General features: G+C 40.0%; 1 protein-coding gene across 4 annotated transcripts in view; it reads left to right on the top strand.

Annotated features, from left to right (window-relative positions):
* The window catches only part of FAM135A (family with sequence similarity 135 member A), a 94,206-nt gene that overhangs the window by 9,652 nt on the left and 58,567 nt on the right, over positions 1-25,987 (top strand). For all 4 annotated transcript variants that reach the window (XM_057418831.1, XM_057418829.1, XM_057418830.1 and 1 more), the window contains exons 2-3: positions 5,599-5,684; positions 8,818-8,938. In XM_057418831.1, coding sequence (XP_057274814.1) covers positions 8,862-8,938 — 77 coding nt within the window. In that variant the 5' untranslated portion in view covers positions 5,599-5,684; positions 8,818-8,861. The remainder of the gene's footprint in view (positions 1-5,598; positions 5,685-8,817; positions 8,939-25,987) is intronic.

Raw genomic sequence — 25,987 nt, 5'->3', positions numbered from 1 at the left:
GTAACTATTTGGCATAAAGACAAAATCAACCTGTCAAGTCTGAACTGTTTTTCCTGTCTTGTCAAATCATAACCTCGGAGCAGGTATTGGAACTCAACTCTGTAAATTGTGCTGTTCTATTTACAGAGGACAATAATATAGAATTATTATATATTAAAAATAATCTGAGTGTACAGTTAGATTTATTTTTTATTTCTGTTGAAATTAGACTATTTATTTTGCAGTAATTTCGCTTGAGGCGGGAGAGAAGTTGTAACAATTTTCTTTTGGACACTGTTCTGATTCACAGAATATGGCACTTTAATGACAGTCATTGCAGACGTTTTAATGCCAAGTTCATCCATCCATTTGAGAGTTATTTTTCATTTGATGTCATTGCTTGGGACATGGAATTCAAAGAGATACTGCATTCTTACTTTGTATAAGTAGAAAAATGAAGTATATTTAAGTATACTAAGAGTCTTCATATTTTATGAAGAACCTATTCAGTTGGGCAGAATTAAAATTATTTTAGTAAGCTTTCCTTTCCTACTTTACTAATTCTTACATAGCACACCTTTCATAAATTGCTGAGATTATGAGGTGAATGTATTACGCTATGCAATTTGTTCTTTAAGCCAACATACTGCACCTTGAAATTTATTTTCTTTTTAGTTTACTAAAGATCATTACATTTTTTAATGTAAATTCAGAAGACTTTTCAGAATAGATCATTAGGAAAAGATAGTTTGATTACATAAATTGAAAATTATAAGCAAAATGTAAGCAATTAGTTGATTTGCAGATGTATTTCTAGTTACATCACTTCTGCTTTAGTTACAGGTGTTTTATCTTTCATCACTGTTGTTAAGGTGGCTTGGTAGTGAATGGACAGCTTAACTGCTGATTTACACTGTCCACTCTCCTTGGTAGTAGTGCATTTGCTTTTCATCAAAATGCTGCATTTTTGTGGTTTTCACTCAAAGGCAGTCACATTTGTGCCAGTTATTACATTACCTTCTAATCATAGCTTTTAAAATGTGGGTTTTCTTTTTAGGGGAAGGCTTTGTAGAAGGCAAATAAAGCATGCAGTTTGGTTTGGTCATTTTCTGTTTCCTCTTGCTTCGCAACTTGCTGTTGAAACCGTTGCCCAATTCAGGCTAATGTGGAAGAGGAGGTGGGATCTTGAAGATGATGGGGTTTTTGTCTAGTGTAAATTGGTGGCTGAAGAGAGAAAACACAGAACTTAGTGCCCATACTGGGGGTTAAAATACACAGGTCAGCTAATATGAGGTCTGTTTTGCAGCAGCTGGCCAGCTGCTGTGGATATAGCTTCATCATACCTGCAGGATGAGTGTTTTTTTTTTTGCCTAGTCATGGGCCCATGAAAGGTAGGGGATTATTGTGGCCAAGGGTGAATGACACATGAGGAAGAAAGCAAGCTTTTAACTGTGCTGCTCACGGAACTTTTCATGTTAAACTTTTTAATGAAGAAACTTAGAAGTAACATGTCGTTTGTCAGACAGACAAAGACCAGTGCTAGGGTAGAAGGGAATAAGGCTAATAAATGTTCAAGATGAATTATTGAATGACATACAGGATCTATTAATAGGGGAGAAAAAAAGAAATAAATGCAACATATTAATGACACTCATGCTCAGTGGGAATAATCAAGTTATCAGCTTAAAGTAGTGAGTGTGTTGTTTTTACCAGCATACTGCATAGACGACCAGTTATTGGTGCTAAATTTAAAGCAAAAGTAGGAAAATTTGAGTTTTGATGCTTTATTAAGCTGGTTGTTTATCTAGCCCATTAAAATGTCATAGATGCCTTGCATTAGGTTAGTTAGAAATGGTGAATCGAATCTTGTAGTGGCTGTCTGGGAAGTAATATTAGGCTTAGAGAACCCGGCAAGAAGAAAATTATAATAGTTGAGTTTTGCCCTGAGCCCATGAAATTAGGTCATTGTTTAACCATATTTAAGTAACTGTGGTTATTTACATGCATATAATTATTTATAACTGTGAAGGTTTAAAAAGAATGTAATTAATAATTCCAGATATAAAGTAGTCTGTTCTTTTGTCTTTTTCTGGGTTGTGGTCACGTTGCTTTTTAAAATTGGGATAATCAATTGAAGAAGGTATCCTGGGTATTCCAATTTAAGTTTGTTTGTTTGTTTCCTTGTTTTACAACACTGTTTTTGCAATCCAAAATTTAATTAGTATTTCTTTTCTACCCCTTAACCTTTTTAATTATGGAGAACCAGGGTTTATTTGTAATGCTGGAGAGCTCTACAACCAGAATGCTGTGATACCTGGTGCTGCACAGCTGTGAAAGGATTTCAAAGGAGAGCAAGACAGTTATGCTTGATGCAGTAGTCCAGGCTGTCTCTGCAGGGGATGCAGAGATAGAGGTGAAATGATCAAAATAACAGGCTCGTTCTTTGCCAGCACCATGCTGAACTAATGCATGCAGTGAATTATGTTTTTTCAGCCGCACAGTAACTTAAACAAAAGACGATACTAGCTTGGGTGAGTTTTAGCTATATGGATAGGTGGAATATATTTCTAATCACATGCAAAAAACTTGGCAGGTCTTGGGTATAGTCTTGCCAAAGTCTGTGAGAACCCAGAGAAAACTAAATGAAAAATACTGTCTAGGTTTACAGTCAGATAGTGCCATTGTGAGTGCTCAGAAAGTAGCTGTTAGCCTTGCAGGTCAGGTCAAGAACTCTGTTTTGGCCTGACACTGAGTTTCAACTGAAGGCTGTGTCCAAGAAACAGCTAAAATTGGAAGTGAAGACAGTTCTCAGGTGGAGGGACAAACCTATGAGTCATTGGCACAGAGGTGGATGGTGGCTGAATTTGTGTTGGTAGGTGCCGGGTCTCTGGGTGTAAAGAAGAGGACAGCAACCTACAAGAAAAAATGGTCTGAAGACTGTGTTAAATGAGCAGCTAGAAGAAGACTGAGGGAAAACAAACATTCTGTATTTTCATTTATAGGATTCTATATTTTTGCTTTTGACTTCTACTAAATATAAAATATTAAAACTAAGGCTGGAACAAGTTCAAATACTCAGAATTTTGCATGCTTTCTCTATTTTTCTTTTAAAAAGGTACTTAGTCTTTTTTAAAAGAGAACTGGTGTGACGCAGACTGTATTGCATTGTTAAACAAATGGAATCAATGTCGGTGCCATTTTGATACCGCATTATGGTATCAGGATATTACTAGGGCGTTATTGATAATTTGTGGTACCAAAGATGCAGTATCACACATCACATGCACTAGTGACTTCTATTTTTAAAAATCCCAGATAATGTATTTTTTTATGCTCCACTTGCTCTGTCACCTTCTCTCTGAAGCTAAGGCAAAGCCAGTTCAGTTTCGTGGCTTGCCTGCACAAGCTGTGATAGATTTTGTGTTTGTAATTCTCTGAAACTTACAGAAAAGGATGCAAAATTTCTCTAAGAAGGGCTAACTAAGCATTCTCTTTTCTTTCTGTCCAACATCTGAGGGTCATCAGGGAAAAAAAGGGAGACTTTGGTTGTTTTTCAGGGTATTTTTTAAATACCCTAATGGTTTAAGAATACTGGGGAGATAGACTGATTCTTAACAAATGGTTGTAAGGTAGTGGTTTAGCAGGAGTTTCAAGGAGAGTTTCAGAACGTTAGGTGGTGTTGGTCTACCTGTAATGTTTGCTCTGAGAAAGTGAGTTCTTGGTCTTAGAGCTCTCCCCCTTGTCTCTTGAATTTCATCGCCTGAGTAGAAAGGAAATTAGATTTTACCAGCAGAATTTCACCTGACCTACTGTAATTTGTCTCCTCCCTGGCAGCTATATAGACTGCGTGGGGGCATGAGTTGTGTTTAAATACTCAGGCCAGAATATCCTCCTACCTCCTCATCACTACGTTGCTGCTGGTGAGCTGAGAGGCACTCTGGAGGTCATAGAATCTACTAGGTTGAAAAAGACTTTTAAGATCGTCGGGTCCAACTGTAGCACCAGGACTGCCAAGACTGCCACTAAACCATGTCAGTAAGAGCCTCATCTACACAGTTTTTGAACATTTCCAGGAGTGGTGATTCCACCACTTTCCTGGGGAGCCTGTTCCAATGCCTGATCACCCTCTCTCTGAAGATTTTTTTCCTAATATCCAGTCTAAACCTCCCCTGGTGCAGTTTGAGGCCATTACCTCTTGTCCTATCACTTGTTACTTGAGAGAAGAGACCGACACCCACCTCACTACAACCTCCTTTCAGGTAGTTGTAGAGATCGGTAAGGTCCCCCATGAGCCTTCTCTTTCCCAGACTAAACACCTCAGTTCCCTCAGCCATTCTTCACAAGGCACATTCTCCAGACCCTTCACCAGCTTTGTTGCCCTTCTCTGGACCCTCTCCCTCAATGTCTCTCTTGTAGTGAGGGGCCCAAAATTGAACACTGGATTCGAAGCGTGGCCTCACCATTGCTGAGTACAGGAGGATGATCACTGCCCTGGTCCTGCTGGCCACACTATTGCTGATACAGGCCAGGATGCCATTGGCCTTCTTTGCTGCCTGGGCACAAGCTGGTCCATGTTCAGCAGCCATCAGTCAGCACCCCCAGGTCCTTTTCCTCTGAGCAGCTTTCCAGCCACTCTTCCCTAAGCCTGTAGCGTTGCATGTGTGTTGTGAGCCAAGTGCAGGACCCAGTGCTTTGCCTTGTTGAACCTCATACCGTTGACCACAGCTCATCAATCCAGCCTGGCCAGATTCCTCTGCAGAGCCTTCCTGTCCTTCAGCACTCCCAGACAACTTGTCAAATGCTTTACTTGAGTCCAAATACACAATGTCCACAGCCTTTCCCTCATCAACCAGGTGGGTCGCCATATCATAGAAGGAGGTCAAGTTGGTCAGGCAGGACCTGCCCTTCACAAATCTGTGCTGACTGGGCCTGATCCCCTGGTTTTCCTGCATGTGCTGTGTGATCACACTCAGGATGATCTGCTTCATGATCTTCCCTGGCACGGGGGTCAGGCTGACAGGCCTGTAGTTTCCAGGCTCCTCCTCCCTGCCCTTTCTGTAGAAAGGTGTCATATTGGCCAACCTCTAATCCTCTGGGACCTGCCCATTAGACCAGGACTGCTGATAGATGATGGAGAGTAGCTTGTTGAGCTCCTCTACCAGCTCCTTCAGTGCTCTTGGATGTAACCCATCCAGCCACATAGGCTTGTATGGGTGGCTCAGGGTATGGGTGACTGGGGGAGTACGAGTCCTCTGGGAGCTGTATTTTAGAATTCCTTGGTGGAGATGAGGGTAGTTCGTCTGAGCATGGCAGTGTCAGCTTTGCCAGAGCATTGGCTGCACAAGAAGTTGTATTTTTTTTCACTTTATTTTGAAAAAATAGGTGTCAGACTGCTACATATGCAGAAAGCTGAGAACTACAGTGCAGGAACTGAGGGCAGATTGGAGAATGGTGGTAGGTGCTATACATGTATAGTAACTCCTTTATACCTGTATAGTTGCTGGAGAGGACATGATAGGCCTGCTACTAGGATGCAGGAAAAGAGAATGAAGAGCATGAGTACTGAAAAGCTCTAGAGATACTGCTCTTAGTAAAATGTTCTGTTTGTTTGTTTTTTAGTTCAAGCAGTATGTTTTTGACAGCAGTAGCGAAGAACTGGAAGACGGGTTAATTAACATACTGAAATGGAGCATTTACCAGTGGAGGTAAGAGATTCTTTGAATGTACTGTGGGTTTGTTTCTTTGCATTGTCTGGCAGTTCCCAACAGGTCAATGGCACTGTTACACAAGTATTTCTCTGAGAACAAAGCTGGTTTAGGAGGTTTCTGTAAACTTACATCCGTCTTTTCATTGCACTTTTAGCTGCTCTGATGCAGCTGCTGTGAAGTATCACTAAAATTATCAAATAAAAAAAAAACAGAATCAAGAAACATTTTTTCCTTCTGATAGTCTTTTAAAATCTGATATCCTATGATCCATTTTGTATTGTTGTCTTAGAAGAGGTTAGTTTGGATAACTAAAGAAGTGGTGAGCTAGTGTAGGGACAACATGACCTGGCTTGGATATGTAGGAGGTTTTCCAAGTTAAGAAAATAAATAAACCCCCAGAAGTGTACAGGAAAGCAGAGTTTTTGGCCCTCAGTATAGAATCAGGTGGCTTTAACTGACATTTGAACTATTGGAGATGTTCAGTCTCAGTGATTAAATATTTCTGAGTATTGAAATGCTGTTGATTTTATATGTTAAGTAACTGCCAAAAGTTATCACACACACACACCCCCTTGTTCTAACTTGTATATTAGGATTTTCTTCTCATTTTCATCTTCTGATACATGTTTATGTGCTGCATTAACCTCTGTTGCTCATATGTAGAGATCTGCTGAAGGAGTCTTCTGCTTCTTACATGCAGACAGGACAAATGTGCAGTTCAGTAGCTTGGTTTCTGAATGCTAATTATATGCTTTAAAATACAACGGTAAGCTCATTAAGTATTAAAATGAGTTGTGAGGATTTAATGTCATTGAAGTTTAACTAAATTTTAATGAACCTATACAAATCAATACTTCTCCATGTGTTTAACTTTTTTGTTTGCTTTCAGTTTCTCCTTAAAAATGTTTAATCATCGTGTAACACTTTCTATTATATACTTCAGAGAACACTGTTCTCCTTTGCATTGATATGAAAGACCATGACAGAAAAGTACTGATTTGGTTTATGTTAGCCCAGGGCAGTAAATGCTCCCCTTCACCCAGTTTAAGATGCATGTGGAACAGGTTCATGCTTGGTGAAGAAAAAGCCATCCTCAAAGGTCAGCTGATGGACTGCAGTCCTGGGTACCTGCAGTGGCATGCAGCATTGCTTCTGGATGCACTGTCTGAACTGTTGCTCAGTATTTCTTACTAGTTCTGCAGTTGATACTGGAGCAAGGCATGGGTGATGGTTTTCCCAGTACTGCTGGTAGTTGAGCAGGGGCTGTGTTCCTGGATTAAAACACACAGTGCTGTGTTCTGCAGGCCTGTGTTTGCTGGAACATGTGTTTGGTATGCAGGAGTTGCCTGCCCAGGCAGTGTTTTTGGTGGACTGGCTGGGGATGCCAAGTCAGCTTGACAGAGGGAGGGAGTGGTCTCAGCTAGAACAGTGTTAGACCGGAAATACCACAAGGTCACTCGACAGCCCTTTAGCAGTAATGCAAGATGTGGCTCTCTCCTAGGGTTTTTTTCTGGTTAACTCATTCATGAAGTGGACCTTTGAACTTGTCTAACAGGACTAGTTCTGGGTTGTTCTGAGTTTTCCTACTGGGGGCTTGTGGGACCCTGAAGCATTTGGAGGAGCGATTGCTTGGCCCATCCACTCCTTCAGGAACAGTTTTTCCTTCTGTTAGTGAAGGCAGGCTGATCAGGGACATTGTGCCACTCATTGTGCTGGGGAGTCAGAGGCATGCGATGTCTTCCTCCCTTGAAAATAGTTTCATCAAAATGTAAGCCGGTTGAGACTACCCCATAGCATCCTGTGTTTAAGTCCTTCTGCTTTTTCCTGACTGTTATAAAGTGGGCTCTTTTCTGAGGCAGTGGACAGTTTATCACAGGTTTTTATGCGCAAGGTTTGTTGCCCAGCCAGTGAGCCAAGGGTCATGGCAGGTCTAGGATCTCTGCATCTCTGCTCAGTGTCAGGTCAGTGTTCCATTTGAAGCAGATACATATGTATTTGGTAGGTGATCCACATGTGAAAATCCATTATGATAATCCCAGAAAATTAGAAAGGTGAATCTTACCTTGAGTTGTATGCCAAGATAATTTAGTTGGTAGGCTAGAGGTAACTTTGCTTTCAGGTGACTGCTAACTGCTGTGGTGCTGACTTTTTTGCCAGCTACTCTTGTTTCAGTCTCAGTAGTACTGCCTGCTGCTTCACAAACACCCAAATGTTCAGAATTTTAGAAACTAAAAACCCCGTAATCCACTCAAGCTCCAGGTTAAGTTTTTGTTTGCTGTTTCTGCATTAGACCCAGAAGATGGACTTATGTGCGTGGAGCATAGTCTGGTTTAGGTCTTCTGGTTAGCTTATTCTTCAATCCAGATGGTGCTTGCGGGGACTGCGAAGTTTGAAGGCAAGTGTTTGCAGAAAGTGTAACCTATTTTATTAATCTAGTTGGTAGTGTTGAAGGAAAAACAGCAGAACTTGGTAAAGTCTGTAGAATTTTAATTTAAGCATCAGCAGGCAGTTGTAAATTAGCAGGAAGGTGCCAGTCTGTGACTGTGAAGAAGGCAGCAAGAATTAGCACTTTACTACTGACGAAGACTGACTGAAAATGAGCATGTTGACCTCCCTAGATCCTGCCTGGATCTAGAGATCTTCCCTGTAGAACCTCTCTATCTAAAGCACTACATGACCTGGTTATGCACTTCCTCTGTACTGTTTGGTCATGCTGTAATTCAGCTGTTCCTGTCCTCACATCAGAGTTGAGGCACTGCTGCCTGCATAGTCATTCTGCTCCCGCAAGGGCTGGAAGGAGACTGTGCTCTTTTTCTCCTTGTCAGAAGTAATTTTCCCTTTCCAGCCAAGTGCTAGAGCAAATCTGCAGTGTAGAGGTACCGGCAAGTGCCAGGATTGTATTATGCTGATGGTGTGTTGTGATACTCTCTGATAGCATTTGATTCCTTTGCAACAAAAACAGAAATTACTGTGGGCAAGATTTAGTACACCCTATATTCTTGTTTATCCCCAGGCCTGTGTTTTTAAGGAAGCTGTGCAAAATTGTGTATAGCGTTGTCCTTTTTTAAGGACCAAACAGGCATTATCCACAGCTTGCGTTCTAAAAAGTTTGGTTTCTGTTTGTTTTCAGTAACTAAGGTGCTGACAAGTTTTGACTTCTTCATCCTCCTAAACATGAGTGAAGTTCAGGCTATGGTAGAATTCTCCGTGGAGCTCCACAAATTCTTCAATGTGGATTTGTTTCAAAGAGGGTAGGTAGTATGTTCTTTTGAACTTTGGTGGATGGCTGATGCTGGAAAGACCTTAATGGATATTGTCATGTAGCATTGCTTCATGTGTTACTGACTTGTTATAGTAATTGGAGAAATTTTTAGTCCTTACTGGAAAGGCAAATACTTTCTAGGAATTAAATGCTCAAATAATTTGTCCTAAAATTTAAGTTGTAACAGAACATTTTGTTTTGTCTAATTGAAGAAGGAAGCTTTTACCCTTTCATATCTTCATTTCTGTGATCCCTTTTGTTTGAAATCTGACAGGTGTCTCTCTTGAATCTTTAAAAAGTGTTGCTGCCCCCAATAACTTACTCATTTATCAATTTGGCAGTGGAGAACTTTACCAGCTTCTCTTTTCCGCACCCTATGCTGTGCATCCACAGTTATAGCTGCATACTACCTTAGACTCTCCTGACCTCCTCTTAGTCCACCTGGTCTCTATAGAAGGCTTTTTCACATTATTTGATATTACCTGATTGTTGCCAGATTACTTTCTAAAGTTATCCTTTTCCATGGCCACATAGGAAATAATTCTTTTTAGTTTATTTTTGAATTATTAAAGATTATTGGTCAGCCGGTATCGTGGTACATTGCCCTTCTGTCAGTCTTCTAACAGACTACAGTAAAAATACCTGTCAGTGTTGTAGTTCTTAGGATGTTTGTTTTAGATAAATCTGGTTGAGGCTGTGTCAGTATTTACAGGCAGGAGACAGTATATATCAGTGTTGATTTATGATAGCTCCTTTTTCCAGAGCATCATAGAATAACTTTGCTTAGGAACACTTTAGTAATAAGAAAATTCATTCTTGGTTTTAGCCTTGTTCTAATTTGAGGTGTGTGGGGGGGTATTGGTTTTGGTAGGGTTGGGTTATTTGTTTGAGCTTGTTTTGTTGTTTGGGGTTTTTTTTTTTGACAGAGTGAATTGATGAAGGTAAAGTAACTGAAAAATTTCATTGCTTTGGTATGTACCTAGTTCCCCCATCTAGTACTAACCCTCTGAGGTGGGTCTTGGGGAAAAGTGATATAAATGGTAGGATTGGGAAGTTACTCAGGAGAAAGAGGCATAAAATACTGTTTTAAAACATAGCTAGCTGGCCTCTATTTTTGCCATGTTACTGTTAGTTTTTATCTATATTTTGTTAAAGCTAGCTTCTCTCTGAATTTGACCTGAAGCTGGTACTGACAGAAGTGATTACCTGTTACGCTTGCCACCATTTGCAGTCAAAGTATATGCAACAGCCTGTGTCCCATCTTCAGGGAAAATTGTAATTTCTCTCTTCATTGGAAAAGGAGGGTTAAGGAAGTGTTAAGATGACTGGGAAAACACTGAAAATTCTTATTACTTCAAGAAAAAGCACAGTCTGTTAAACTGTAGTCTTTTTTAATCTCTGAAATCAGTGGGGAAGGAGAGGGTAGAATGTTAACATGGCAGCATGTTAACTCTAATAGAGAACAGCTTGAAGAGAAGAAAGTGGTTTTGGTTGTCTTAACTTTACAGTTCAAATGATTCCCCAGAAATGTAGTTGAGAAGCAAAGCACAGGAGTATAATTACCAGTGTTCTATTTGACATGTTTCTTTTTAGCTTACTCTTTAAAAGGCAGCAAATTCACAGGGCAACTTCAGAGAGGTAGAATGCTGACATAGTGAGAAAAATGACATCAGTAGATACTACCTCTGCTTTCAAGCTAAACCTTTAACTCTGGGCAAGATCCCTTAGAAAGCAATGTTGGGAAGCAGAGGGGGCTCGCAGAATAATTTAAAAGAGTGAATAATGTGACTAGTTTGATAATTTCTGTCTATTTGGGCAAGTTCTAGTATTTTTCTAGGGAACTGTCTTTGTTTCTATTGGAGACAGGATGTATTATTTACATTGCCGGAGGAGCTCTTGGGTGAAGGATTGAATTAGCAGAACAGGAAATCTTTAGCTTTATTGTTAGCCTCCTATTTTTGAGATACTGTAGTGTTTAGCATGGTTTCTCTCTCCAAAAGTCAGGTATAGAACTGATTGTATTCTGGGTTTGTTTGGGATTGTGTGCATTCAAGCCTGCCCATTTTAGCGTGCCTGTCTCATGGTGTTAGAAGCATTCTGAATTGTGTAAAATAAAACGGCAGCTATTGCAAGTAATCACATCAAGCTGATCAAGCTCCTTTTTAAAACTTAGTTGATTTTTATACAAACTAGTTGGTTAGAGAGTACATCCAGATTCTCACTCATGTGATTATCTGAGACATCATAATTTCCAGCCAAAATTCCCTTCTGATCAGTGTTGTTTTTCTTAACAGCTTTGCCTTATGCTTTCAATGGCTCTGTCAGTGCTTACCCTGATCTATTTTTAAATGTCAGTCTTGTGAATCTTTTATTAAATATGAACTGAATCAGTTTGGTCATTTGAATTTGTGACACATTCCGAAGCCCTTTCTGTGAAGCCCGCATATGCCAATCAATATCCAGTCATCTTTTCCTTGGTTTATAACTAGTTAAAGAAATCTGCCAGCTATTGCATCTCACTGTAGCACGTTTTCTTAAATCTGTATCTTTATTGACACTATTGCCAGAAGCAGTTCTGACAGTGTTTACACTAACCATTAATTTGGTACTTTAGGAATGACTAACTAGAAGCAGTGTTGATGTCCATCGGTGTGGTTCCAGGGTTACTTCAGGCTAAATTTAATCTCATCCTCTGGACCAGATGTTTGGCTTCATGAGTATATTTTGAAATTGTTAATACCATAGTTGGTCGAGATCTTTTTGTTCTGCCCCCCCCCCCCAGGGCTGAAGTACATTTTGTGACATGTAGATTAGAGCCTGTGGTTTAGCTTTCTCCAGGATACTTCTAGGTTATATGCATGGAAAGCTTTCAGTGAATTGAACCAGTGTGCAGCAAAACAGGATCACTGGGGAAAGTGCCTCAAAACCACTCTGCTGAGCTAAGCCCATCAGTAGTGCAGACTCAGTTCCACTCAATATCAAATTTACCTGAAGGGTCCTCTGACAGACCCACTGTTACAACCATATTATTCTCGTAACTGACCCTTTAAAGCAGACTCTTGTTTTCTTTGTATTTGATAACTTACTATTGTAAGCAAAAGAGAAAGACACTTCATTCTAATACATGAGACTTGTCTGTATGTGTGGCTTCCTCCTTCTCATCTAGGTCAAGAAAGGTTGTTCCTGTGTGTCGTGATTCTGGTGGTTAGCGTCTTCTGAAAGTTGCACTGTGGCTGTAATCACAGGGCTATGAAGTATAGTAAAACAATAGTTAAGTAGAATTCTTGTCTAACGCAGATACTTCCTTGTATTTTCTTGCAACTCTGTGCCAATTGCTTAGAACCCAACTTGCTCCAGGTAGTTGGGCTGATTTATTTTAATCTCTTGTTACATTCAAATAAGGCTTCATGTATTTTCACTTTTTGAACTAGTGGGCTGTGATGATGGGAATTTTTGCCCTAATGGATTCATATGTGAGTACTGTGTGACAAAATAAATAAAAGAAATGTAATTGCTTGGGACCTGTGAGAATGACGCTCTTGAGATAGCAAGGCTTCAGGCTATTTTGTCATCTTAGCTCATTAAATCTCCAGTTAGATTTGGGCTTTGTAGTGCTAACCTTTTATAAATACAAAGGGAAATATAACAAAGCTTGAGTGAAATGTGGACTGCAGTAGTGGTGAATGAGTTGAGTGGAAAACTGGCTAGATGATTGGGCTTAAAGAGTTTTCATCAGTTGTGTGAAGTCCGACTTAAGGTGATGACTGGTGGCACCTCTCATGGTCAATAGTTTAGTGTTTTGATTAGCAACCTAGGCAGGGTGCCTTCTCAGCAAGTTTCTGAATGATAACAGGTTGCAGGGAATGGTTGGATACCCTGGAGAGCTGCTTTTTGGAGGGTCTAGCCAAACTGGAGAACTAGGCTTACAGGAATCTCAAGGGTGAATGCAAAGTACTCCAGATGGGATTGAATAACCCCATATGTGAGTGCACCTTGGGGGACAGCTGGCTAGAAAGCACCTTTGCAAAAAAAGCATGTGAGGGTCCTGGTGGAATACAGATTAAACATGAGCCAGCAGGGCACTGTGGCCTGTTGCATACCCAGCTGTAACAGCCAGAGAGTAGCAGGAAGCATAGTTTGGAAAAGCAAGGTCTGCATCCTTCCTGTGTTATGCTGCCTGACTCCCACCAGCAGCTGAGCAGTGCTGTCAGGGTTGCTCAGTTTTGAAGCCAGGATGCTCATCTCTCCGTACTGATTTTCCTCTTTGGAAAAGTCTGCAGAATAGATGGTTAGCGCATATATATTTTTTTGCAAAAATATTGTCTTGCACAATTGAGAGCTATGAGCGATAAAGGGTTTCTCTGATAAGAGTTACTGACCAGAGTGTGGGATTTCTGGGCATGTACAGTTTATTATCACTTTCTGTGCTGGAGATGGGGAAGAATGTTTTCTCTTTTTTTTCCTGTTTGTCCTGTATCTTTGGACAAAATCTGTTTCCTGAAATCTTTTTTTTGCCACACTGACAAATATTGTGTCTCTGTCAGTGTGCTTTCCCTATTTATAGCTCCATTCACATGTTGTCTCTAAGTCCTTTAGCATAAGGACTCTTCTCTGTTTGTACAACAGACAGCTAGTTAATTTACTAGATTTGTTAATGAAAGGCCTATTCTGCCCACTCACAATAATCGTTAATAAGAATAACCTTTTAATACTTTGTGACAGGCTTGTTCCAGGAAGCTGAAATGCAAATCAGTTGATGTAGAACAGATGACAATGTTCTCTTGAAACATTTTCATACGCTCTTGGAGTAGTGCATGATGTTAGCAGCTTTAGATAGACAGAATATATGATGTCCTGGTAATGTGATTTTGGTCTGTCTTTTCTTGATGTTTAAAAATTTGTGCTGGTAGGAGGCTGGGGGACACCGGTGGCAACTTTATTGCCGGTTGTAACAGAAGTTTCTTATAACAGCTTTCTGCTCTACCTCCTGCCACTGCCTTCTGATGATTATAGATGTTATTTACAATGTTCTGAAAAGACACTACTGGAAGAGCAAGTTGTCTCTTACCCATTTTTCTGCTGTGGACTGTGGATGCTTATCCTCCACGTTTACATACGTGTTTTGTATGAGTCAGCATCCTGAACTGAGATACAGATGTATTGAGCATTTCTGAATTCAAACAGCTGGTTATTGAAGGTGTAGTAGCGTTGTAGTGTTCCGGTTAAGATGCAGTGTTCCACCACCAGGTGATAAATTGTTATGTCTAACTTAGAATAGTTACGTCTTTCCTTTGAGTAGCGAGAGAAATTTCCTGGTAACCTCAGTTGTGAGAAAATGAGATTTTCATTGTTTTAGACCTCTCTATTGCTTTTTCACCTGTGAAATGTCAAATTAAGCTAAAGAAACAGGTGATGGTTTGTAGTTTAGCACAGCACACGCATTGCTGTGCAAGCTCTGCTTTGAAAACAGCTTTAGTTTATGTTTTTCCCTGTCTCTGTGCATTCTTGTAATCCCAATGCTAACTTCTTACTTTTCCACTAATCATTTGTTATTGTATCAGTAATAGCCATGCACACACATGGCCAAAGCTGGATTTACATGATTTTTAATAGTAATGTTTCTATGTGGTTTTCAGAAACGGAACTTGGTAATGGTTGTTTCAGCTAAGTATAAATTCTTTGTTAACCCAGGCAGACTGTGAATGGTGAAAGTAAAATAAAGTATTAACCATAGCTTGCTATTATAGCTGCAAGTTTACATTTGTGTTCAATGCATCTAGTTATCTGCTATTTGACTTTGGTTTGGGTTAAAGAGTTCTTTCAAAAGCATATCAAGAGTTTACATCAGTAATGTAAGTCTATCACACTTTTTTAATGTGGTTTTGCTTTATAAATACTGGTTAACAGATGGAAAAATAATATTAAATAGCTTCCACAGAAGAGGCTTTTGCAGATTCTAACATAGACCACCTTTTTTGAGGTGTATCCTATCTGAAGTTAGGTTACTGATAGGATTTCAGTAGCACTAAGTTGCCTGCGAACCTAAGTCCTATTGAAAGTTGAAGGAATTTTAAGCATCAGAGACTACTGGAAATTCAGCCTTACGGTGTTCTTTGTTCCATAGATTTATGTTTTTTCCATATGCAGATACTTACTGATGTATCTCAGCAGCATTGACATTTTATGCTTCCATGTGTGTGGTTGTCTAATGTAGTGTAAAAGAAAATGCACTGAATCAAGAGTGTGAATTTTAATGAATCTTGCTATGATTACACAGTAATTTAATGAGAAATAATGCGATATATGAAAAGTAGTCTCTTTTTTCTTTTCCTGGACCCAGTGGGTTGTCTACATTAGTTTTATAATTTATTAACCAGAAATTAAAATTTGAAGAGTACACTTTCAGTAGGACTACTTTTCTTTCTCCTGGCTATATCAAGAGTCCTTAAATAAAGAAGTAGCCTCTGCTGATGTTTTATGTTGTTAGCATATAATCAAGTAACAAACTCTTAATCACAGAATCATTAGGGTTGGAAGGAATCTCTGGAGATCATCTAGTCCAACCCCCCTGCCAAGGCAGGGCCACCTAGAGCAGGTTACACAGGAATGTGTCCAGGCAGGTTCTGAATGTCTCCAGAGAGGGAGACTCCTCAGGCTCACCTGTTTCATTTTCTTTTTAATTCTTACAGCCCAGTTGTACTTCTGCTTTCCACCTACATTTCTGTATGATGCAGCTTTCTGGAAATAAGTGTGGTGAATTGCCTTCTGAACATGTAGCTTATCTTCTGAAGTGTCGGTACTGTGATCTTTACTTAACGTAATATGGCCTTTGCAAGAGGAGAAGAAAGCTGTCAGATTTGTCTAACAGTTGCAGATAAGCTCTGTTCTTCAGAGTTTTACAATATGGTTCTTACAGTTTGCAATAATAGAAATAGCAGAGATATGAGTGTAAGGTTTGGGGCTGATCTGTAAACTCAGCCCCAAATAGGGGGGATTAAATCTATCTAGGGAAGAAAAACCAAACACTTTTTGTTTTATTTTTCTTTTTTAAAAGTGGACCAGTTTCTGGTTCTAGCTCAACAGCAGAGGCACACACACAGGTCCTAGTTGCTCTGAGGCAAGAATGGGTAAGACTGGGAATGAGTAGTGGGGAAGCCATGTTTTAAGTTGGTATTGCTTCAGAAGTTGAAAGTATCATCAGATAGTTCATTAGCCCTTCTGATGCAGGATGTCAGAGAATCAATGACATAGTCTGGTCCCGAAGGGCACTGACAGTTTGAAGTACCTTACGATGGTACTTCAGAATCTTTTCTTTTTGAAATAAAAAGCCTTGTATTTGCTAAGTGGAAAACTGAACACTGCTTCTTTTGAGTTAGCTGGGAAATTAAGGCTTTTGAAGTATTCTGCCTTAGCTGTGAGTGGAACTGAAGACACGTACAGGAGTTGTACTGCATGCCTTCAGATATCCAAGTACAATGCCTGTATTAGACTTCTAGACACCCAGGGAAGCTTATCTGGGGGTCAGCTGGAGCCATGGTAAATTGGGCTTCTAGTCTGAAGCCTAGAGAATCCTGCCTCCCCACCCCATGTTAATTCTTAGAAGAGTAGCCTCCAATTCAAGAAACTAAATCAGATCCTGGTTTAGGTACTGGTTCAGAGAAAACTCCAGGAACAAATTTGCCAACAAAGTTTTCAAGCTGACAAGCAGGTATTCTTTATTGCGGCGCCAGGAGACACGGGGGATAGCTCCTCCTAACGTGTGTCTCCCCATTGCCACACAAGGTGTCCTTTTATAGCCACTGGGCATACATACATATTCATGAGGCTATGTATGGATTACATAATTTTCCAGAAAGTTCCCCGCATGCATACAGAATTGTGGTGGTGGTCTCTGAGGGTCGTTTACTTCTTCCAACAATCTTCATCACTTCTGGCAGCCTTTGAAGCATGCACAGTAGATGCTCATACCAGTTTAATTGGTTCGTTAGCACCAGAGACGTAATAATCCTCCTATCCTCCTACTTATCAGCTAGTTTAACTGTAGCCCATCCTGGACACCTGCGGTTCCCAGATACTCCTTATCCCTGTGTCCTGTTCTTCTAGACTGTTTTTCTTAAACTATGTCAACTATAACGATTTATCTTGTGAGAATTCTCAGTATGTTCCCTAGCTGTACTCTATTTTTTTCTCTATGTATCATGCACCTCAGTAATTTTCCATTGCTACTGTTACAAAGCCATCAAACTTAACATTACTTAAATCTAATTCTAAAGGTTTCTATATTCCATTTTGTGATTTTTGTGCCCCCTTGTTTCAAATTCCCTCCTTTTTCTGTCCTTTTGCAAATTCTTTTGCAACATTTCGTATATTACCATATTAATCAAAATTCTTTTTGAAATAATTTCCCATTTCTACTTGGTGCTTAATTTCATTTCTTTTCCAATCATAGACCGTTTACAACACCAGAGGGAACATTGTATCATACCACAAGTAATCAGTATTAAAATAATTAACATCAATATTCCTGCAACCAGTTGCCTCAACCAGGAGAGATTGGGTAACCATGAAGTTAACTTTTTCCATATTTCTTCAAAACCCCAGGAGGTGTCATCCATGGCCATTTCATGAAATAGCTTGGTTTGTTTCCAAATTTCCTCCAGAGCTGTTTCAATTCTGCCACTTTGGTCTATATAGGAACAACAGCTTTCACTGATTATGGAACAAACCCCTCCTTGTGATGCCCATAACATGTCTAGAGCCATTTGGTTTTGTAATACCACTTTAGACAGGCTGGTTAAAATTGGGTATTACAGCATCTAAGGTGCATGCCCCCTTCCAGTTGGGGGGGGGGTAGAGTCTTATAAGCATTTTTTCCACATAACCAATACCATCCTTTCCCTTTAGGAATGGGCCATCACTGAATTATGATACCATCTGTATTAATAGTATGATTGCAATTTGACTGGTGACCTACATCTGTGGCATTTAAGCAAGATTACCTACCCTGGTTCCTGGTGTAATACACCTTTGTGCACAGGTGTAATATTTATTACCTGGATTAGGATTAACTATTCCAAATTCTAACCTTTCCTTCGAATACAGATTGGTAGTGTTCACCCACAAATTTGTCCATGAGACAGTGTTAGGAATTGGAACTCCAGTTAATGGGAGATCCAGGCTTTCTCCTGATTTAGGCAACTGTGCACACACCCAATAATCACTACGGTTAAAAACATTAGTAGCATTCTGCACTAATTTCAGGTATAAGTTCTGGCCCCAAGTTGTGTGCCAGTTATCATATGAGTCCAAATTATGACAGACGCAATTTCATACATAAGGGTCTTGAAGGTTCGATCCGCCATGTCTTCTCTGGCTCTGGTGCTTTCTTAATTCTTGAATAATATATCCAAGCAAATTGTTCCTTTTATCTTCACTGCTGTAAAGGTGGTCAGTAATATCTGGTACGGTCCGCTCCATTTCTCATGTAGAGGATCTCCTGAAAAATTCTCAACATAAACCCAGTCTCCAGATCTGAAAGGGTGAATCAGATAATCCAAACCTCTTGCTCTTGTCCCTATTCTCTTATGTATCTCCTCCAATTGTTTTCCCAGATTGATCGGAAACTGTCGGAGATAGCCTTCTTCCACTTCCTGAAGACTTTCTCCTTTAAACTGGGACTGATATGGTCTTCCATACAAAATCTGAAATGGACTGAGCTCTTCTTTTGACCAAGGTTTAGTTCGAATTCTTAAAAGAATCAGTGGTAACGCCTGGTACCAATAGAAATTTGTTTCCTGACATATTTTACTAATCTGTTGTTTAATCAGATGGTTCACCTTTCGTACTTGCCCACTGGCCTGAGTCCCATATGGAACATGTAGTTGCCAATCAATTTCTAATTTTTTGCTAATGTCTTGTGACAATTTTGCACTAAAGTGTGAACCCTGGTCGGAAGAAATTGCCGCTGGTAGTCCAAAACGAGGTATTACTTCATTTAATAATGTTTTAATCACCTGTCTTGCATTATTTATCCTACAAGGGACTGCTACTGGCCAGCCTGAAAAAGTATCTGTTAACACCAACAAATATCAATGACCTGCTTTTCTTGGTAATTCAGAAAAATCTGTTTGCCACTGCTGTCCCGGAAAACTTTTTCTCCCAATTTTCCCAATTTGATTTCTATTTTCAGTTTTAGGATTATTCCTAAAACATAACTGACATTGTTTTGTCACTGATTGAACTGTGATGTATAGATTCCTTCCTACAATTTGTTTGTCTAAATATTTATACAAAGAGTTGCTACCCCAATGAGTTTTACTATGTTCTTCCTGAACTAACTTCCAGAGTTGGTTATAGGGGATTACAATTCGCCCATCAGGTATTTGAGCCCAATCCTCTTTATTTTCCTGTCCCTTTAGTTCCTCAATCAGTTTTCTATCCTCTTTTAAATACCTAGGTTTAGATTTTTCAATTGTTAGTTTGCCATCAGGGGTTAAGGACATGATTTGAGATTGTTCAGGTTCTCGTTTGGCTTCAAAATCAGCCAAATTATTTCCAATTTCCTGATCAGAGTCTCCTTGTTGATGTCCTTTACAGTACATAATAGCTACTTCTTCAGGTAGCTGAACAGCTTCCAGTAATCGTAGAATTTCTGTAGCACGTTTAATCTGTTTCCCTTGTGTGTTCAAAAGTCCTCATTCTTTCCAGATAGCACCATGTGCATGTACCACACCAAATGCATATTTAGAATCAGTCCAAATATTTATCCTTTTATCTTTAGCCAATTCCAGGGTTCTCATTAATGCTATTATTTCTGCCTTCTGGGCAAAGGTGTTCGCAGGTAAAGCTTTAGCTTCTGTTACCTGTGAAGTGATGGTAATGGCATATCCTGCCTTTCGTTTACCATTTTTCATGAAGCTACTACCATCAGTAAACCAAGAATCAGCATCTTCCAGAGGTTTTTCTTTCAAATCTGGTCGGCTCGAATATACAGTCTCTATGGTGGTCAAGCAGTCGTGTGTTAGTGGTTCTGTTGATTGTTCCTGCAAAAAGGATGCTGGATTCACAACGTTAATGACCACAATTTCTATATCATCCTGTTCTACAATGGTGGCCTGGTATTTTAAAAAACGTGAAGGAGATAACCGGTGGGCTCCTTTCTGTTCCAGGACTGCTGATACCACATGGGACACTAGCACAGTAATCTTTTGTCCCAAGGTGAATTTGCGAGCCTTCGCAGACAATTTATCTTGTGAGAATTCTCAGTATGTTCCCTAGCTGTACTCTATTTTTTTCTCTATGTATCAGGCACCTCAGTAATTTTCCATTGCTACTGTTACAAAGCCATCAAACTTAACATTACTTAAATCTAATTCTAAAGGTTTCTGTATTCCATTTTGTGGTTTTGTGCCGCCTTGTTTCAGTACATATTCTGTCATTTAAAGATGATGGTACAGGTGCTTATTTCTTCAGTCGTTATTCATAGAGGTATAGCTAACAGTTGGTTATTGCAGTTGTCCTGAAAATATGTTTTATAAAAACTCAGGTGTGTTGGGGTTTCTTCCTTCATCATCTTTGTACTGTTTCAAAAAATATACATTCATGTTTATGGGTACTCATTACATATTACAGACTTCTCAGATACTGGGTAGAAATTTCACATCACCTGGATTTTGTTCAGATGTTAGCTCTTAGACCCATGTAGTACTTTCGGAAATTTTAACACATCATAACTTTTGCAATTGAAATTGTGACTTTGCAATTGAAAATATTTTGTCAGCTCAGAAGTTAAGCTGTCTAACGGCATCCTATACCCTCCAGGCATAGAATTTGGCAAAATTCCTTTTTTTAAAGAATAAAAAAACAAAGACCTGAGATGTGTACTTACTCTTAACATCTTGATGGAGACTGACAGCACTGTGATAGGTGCAGCTGTTTTGTGTGACAGTGAGGTTATATGTAACTGTAATACAGCTTTATGTCATTTGCCCTCCTTTGAGGACTGCTGTATTTGGTGGGGTCTGTGTAATTCCTTCTTTCTTCATTGTAACAAAGAAAGATGTGTCTTGTGTATGCAAGATGATACCCATTTCACATTGTAAAATAAAGATTGTTTATCAGCATGCCTTGCCATGAAGACTTAGCAGAAGCATGACCAGCAAGTTCTGTTTAGTGAGGTGGTACTAAATGACAGTGTAAGACAATATTGACTATAAAAGGAGTTTCTTTGGAGAAGGCCCATTCTTTTAAGCTGTAGGCAGCTAGTTTCTGTGTGTCGTATTGAAAGTGGAATGGGAGTAGCACGAGTTAAGACATCAGGATAATGGTTTCTTGAGTATGTACCTTCTAAATCTGAGTTTTACTGAGTTCAGTATTCTGGAATGGTATGTAACATCAATAGCAGTTTTAACTTTGTATTAAATAGATTTTCAGTCATTAAAGTTGCTTACTTTGAGTGTTTTTAATAGGTTAGCACTCTTCTAAGTTAGTTTTCAGTCTGCTGCTCTCTGAAGGAAGGGAAAGTCCTCATTCTGTGTTCTAAAGTCTTGACTGCCTCGTGATACAGGCAGAAATTCCTGGTATGGTGTCTTTCTGCTGCACTTTTGTCTGATCATATCCATATGTATACCTGTATCTGTAGTCACAAACAGCAGTTTACTGGATAATCATATACTCCAGAGAGCATGTTGCTGTGCCTGAATATAGAACCAGGCTCGGTTCCACCGCCAAACTCAGACATGCTGCCTCTGGTTTAGTCAGGTTTCCTCTCCAGAATAACATCCTCTTTCACTCCTTAAACCTCTTGTTGTACTCCACATAAAGTAACTTCTCAGATTTTTGAATTATTTTTAAACCTTATTTATAACCTTATAAATGCTGATGCATGTTTTAGTGCAAGAAGTAGCTTCCAAGCTATTGGAGGAGATCAGACTAGGGAGTAAAAAAAAAGGCATGTTATTCAGTTGTGCCAATTTCTTTGCTGTGGATGGTTGTGTAACTGTGTGGGCACTGATTTTGTTGCAGAGAGAGGGTGAGAAAGTGCACCCAGTGACCCAGTGTGGCCCACTGTTAGCACCATGAACCTGAATGTGTTGTGAAACAGCATTCTCATCCATGGATCTGTAGTTGGCTTAAGCCAGTACCGCTGTACTTCTGGCATATATCTGCCAAAAAGTGTGATATGCGTGGTCTTCTGTTTTGTTTGCTCTTGAAGTCGCCTTCTGTGGTCAGTGAGACAGGCTTGCTTTTGGCAGCTGTGTAGTCAGAAAATGTGTTAAGCTGGCAGGAACACTGTGCCTAAGTGTCTAGATGCTACAGGTAGGGAGATAAGATAGTTGGATAGCAGCTGCCTGAACAGCGTAGTCCTCCTTCACATGTGCCCAGGGTTGCCTACAGTGGTGTTGTTCTTCTACCTTACAGCTGGTCAGTTCAGAATGGTAAGCCAGCAGAAAACAGATTTAGATTTATCTCCCTGGCCCACATCAGAATCAGATATTCTGTCAGTGCTGGTACAGAAGTATAAATTACACAAGAAGAATGGGATCCTGCTGTAGTTTAAGCCCAGCTGGCAACTCAGAACCATGCAGCTGCTCACTTCCCCCTTTCCTGCCCTCGCTCCCAGGGGGATGGGGAGGAGAATTGAAAGAATGTAACTCCCACGGGTTGAGATCAGAACAGTCCAGTAACTAAGGTATAACACAGACCACTACTGCTACCACCAATAATAATAATAATGATAAGGGAAATAACAAGGGAAGAACACCCAGGACAGATCCCTACTTCTGTCAACTTCAGGTTGGTTTAACTGTAATGCTGGACCTTGTCCTGAGAGAAATATCTGTAAAGGTTACAGCTTCCATGTTAGAAAGGTACCTCTTGCTCAGGAGAGGCCATTATGTCAGTATGATCTACTGAGTGAGAGCAGCCCACAGATAAGCATGGTTTGAAACAAAACCTCTGTTTAACCTTCTGCATTCATCTCAGCTGGCATCCCTGCCCCTAGGATACAGATAGACACTAGATATGTCAATTCTGATTTCCCTAAGCTCTCCTGTAGAGATACAGAGCTTGCTTGGCAGTGCCTGTTTGCAGAGCTTCTGTGTTCATCGCTGCTGTTTGCTTCATGCCACTGCCCTCTCAGTTGTGCGGGCTGAGCGGCTGTGGCTGCCTGCTCTCAGTTGAGCTGCTGTGTCGGGCCAGTTTGCACAACTGCTCTGCAAGTACCATGTTGGTGTCACTGAGAAAGGTTCAGTGTATTGTAGGAGATGAGTCAGAGGAAGAGCAGAAAACAGAACCCTTTAAACTTGATTTCTTGCAAAAATTCTTACATTGTAAAAGTGAAGTCTCATTTTCAAAACATTGTTCTTGGTATTTCCTTATTATGGGAAGGGGCAGGATTTCCCGGTTGCCAGCCTGCATGAGTGACAAAGAGAAGGACTCAAGACAACTGCAGAAGACAGAGGGACCCACCCCTGATACGTGCTGGGAAAAGGACCCTAATCACCCCCAGAATGCTAAGGCACTTTTGTAGGTCAGCTCTGAAAGGAGATGTTGTTAGAAAGGCAAGTCTGTAGCAGCAGAGACCCTCAGTTTCCAATTCCCTGCGGAGAACTTGGATTCTTCTACAGTGAGTTTTGTAGAACCCAGCTTTTAGGGAGCAGTAGTGGGAGGTCAGCCTCATAAGGGGAACACAAGGTTTCAGATACCGATGCCCATGGAAAAATTTAGGCTCCTCAGTGTACATGTATACATGCAACTGTCAACTTGGTGATCACTGTCACCTAGATTAGACACTAGGAAGAAGTTCTTCACTGTGAGGGGGTGAGACACAGGCACAGGTTGCCCATAGAAGCTGTGGCTGCCCCATCCCTGGCAGTGTTCAAGGCCAGGTTGGATAGGGCTTGGAGGAACCTGGTCTAATGGAAGCTGCCCCTTCCTGTGCTGGGGGTGGGAACTAGATTATCTTTAAAGTACCTTCCAACCCAAACCATTCTGTGATTCTGTGATGATCATCTCCACAGTTCAATCCTATTACTATGGTTAGTGCTTCTTGTATGGACTTTTTCCCTTTTCCCCGTCGTACTGTTCTGCCCGTCTCAGTATTTTTGCATACCTTCCCTTCAGCAATTTGTTTCCTACGTTTCCTGAATATGTGCCTGCATAAAATTATTTCAGATTATTTTGGATACCCTCTAAAGTTTTCTGCAGTGCTCATTAGGGTTTTGTGAAGGCAAAAGCCTTTGACAAAATGTAGGCTTTAGAAAATTGTTTGTTTAGTTTTTTAGACTTGTTAAATGGGTTCAATGGGCACTGTGTGTCTTCAGGGTATACCGCTTGTGGAACCTGGCAGGAGAAAAAGGGGTTTGGCCAATTTGTTTGTGCCGATGTAATTTATTTAAACTGGGATCAGAAGGTTAACTCTTCTGAGTTTGGATTTGTAACTTTGGTCTCCCAACACGTACCCCATGTAGTACATGGCAGCAAATACACCCTTAAAAGAACAAAGATATTTTTGCTGTAGGAGGTGGCTCTACTGCAACAAAAGTAAAAAGTATATTCAAGAACAGCAACCTTGAATGTTAACCTTACTCTTTGACATTCATCAGCTTTCAAGATCATCTTAATAAGAATTTGAATTTTGGAATTTAGAGAAACAGGTCTTGACTTCTGCTAACTTTTTATACTTGCTTGCAATGTTACTCTGGTAATATTGTCTGAGATTGTTCCTTATGAGTTATGTTAATAATAAATGCATAAATACAGTACACAGTTAGCAGGTCTGCTTCTCTCAAGTCTTTTTGGAGTTGAAGCAATTAAATTGAGATAAAAAATATTTTTCAGGAATTGGCAGTGTAATTTCACATGATTTCTGAGCGTGGAGGCCCACCAGTAACTCAGCTGGACCTGAGTCCCTGTCATGTCACGGACCGGAATGGTCCTGCTGTCTCCTGCGCTTGTGTAGTCCTGCCTTCTGTAATAGCCCCTACTGCAGCTGCCATCCAGGTGAATGAACATGTTGATCTGATTTACCATCCAGTTGGTGGAACATCAAAATTTGTTTGAGGAGGGGCAAAAACATGTAAAAGGGGTTTTGGTCTGCAAATTGCTCTTGCTGGTGGCAGCACTATCTTGGGCTAACTTAAATGAATCATGAAGCTGTGCCTTTCTTGAAGGAAAATAGAGGCTTCAGATTCTGAAAGACTGCTTTTCTTTCTTAGTGACCTAATAACATTTCAGAGCCGTATGTCATATTTGAAACTATGGTGATTCAATTTAAAATATTGAACTGGAGGAGCTAATGTGACTTCCTTGAATGACGTAGTTGGTAAAGTGGTGAAGTGACGACCTTTATTTGATGTATCTTGCATCAGACACAACAGTAGACATGGGCTTTTTTGTCATTATTTTTTGCAAGAGGTTTCTTCGTGGTACCTGAATTTCCATCTCTGGTTAAATGTATGATTTATCTGCTATTTAAACAGAGATTGCCTTTCATTAAACTGCAAACAAACTGAATTGTAAGGCTTGAGTACTTGCTTACTGACAGATGAGAGGAACAGAATTGCACAGCTGCAAAACTTAAAAAATCTGAAAGACCAGTAAATGACAGAAAATGATTTGTCAGACTCATCTTCTGGTCTCCTATCTGCTGTGTTTGCTAATCCTTTGTTTCAAAATGTGTATATTATGTGTCTGGATAAAAACTACTGCCTGTTTGCAAGGAGGGGGGAACTTTGAAAAATTGTGATCCTGCTTACCAGGAAAACCCAGTGCCCCATATATGTGTCCCCAGAAAATGGATATGTTCAAGCCACTTGGTTGGAAATAGATGATCTTAAGGTCCTTTCGAATCCTAACCATTCTATGATTGTGTGATTAAATACTTGCAATGTGTCATTTACAAGGCTAGTGCTGAATCAGAAAGTCAAATGAAGAATATTTTCAAGCTAAATAAAAAGTTGTCATTCAGGAGAACATGGGGGAAAAGTAACCCTGAAGATGAGCTTCACGGAGCTGTTATAATTTAAAGATGCAAGGT

This window comes from Pezoporus wallicus, unplaced genomic scaffold (genome assembly GCF_028554395.1).
Source record: "Pezoporus wallicus isolate ANWC-B61680 ecotype Strahan unplaced genomic scaffold, APGP_CSIRO_Pwel_v1 contig_4901, whole genome shotgun sequence".
In the NCBI taxonomy this organism is placed as follows: domain Eukaryota; kingdom Metazoa; phylum Chordata; class Aves; order Psittaciformes; family Psittacidae; genus Pezoporus; species Pezoporus wallicus.
This window is presented reverse-complemented; position numbering and strand designations above follow the sequence as displayed.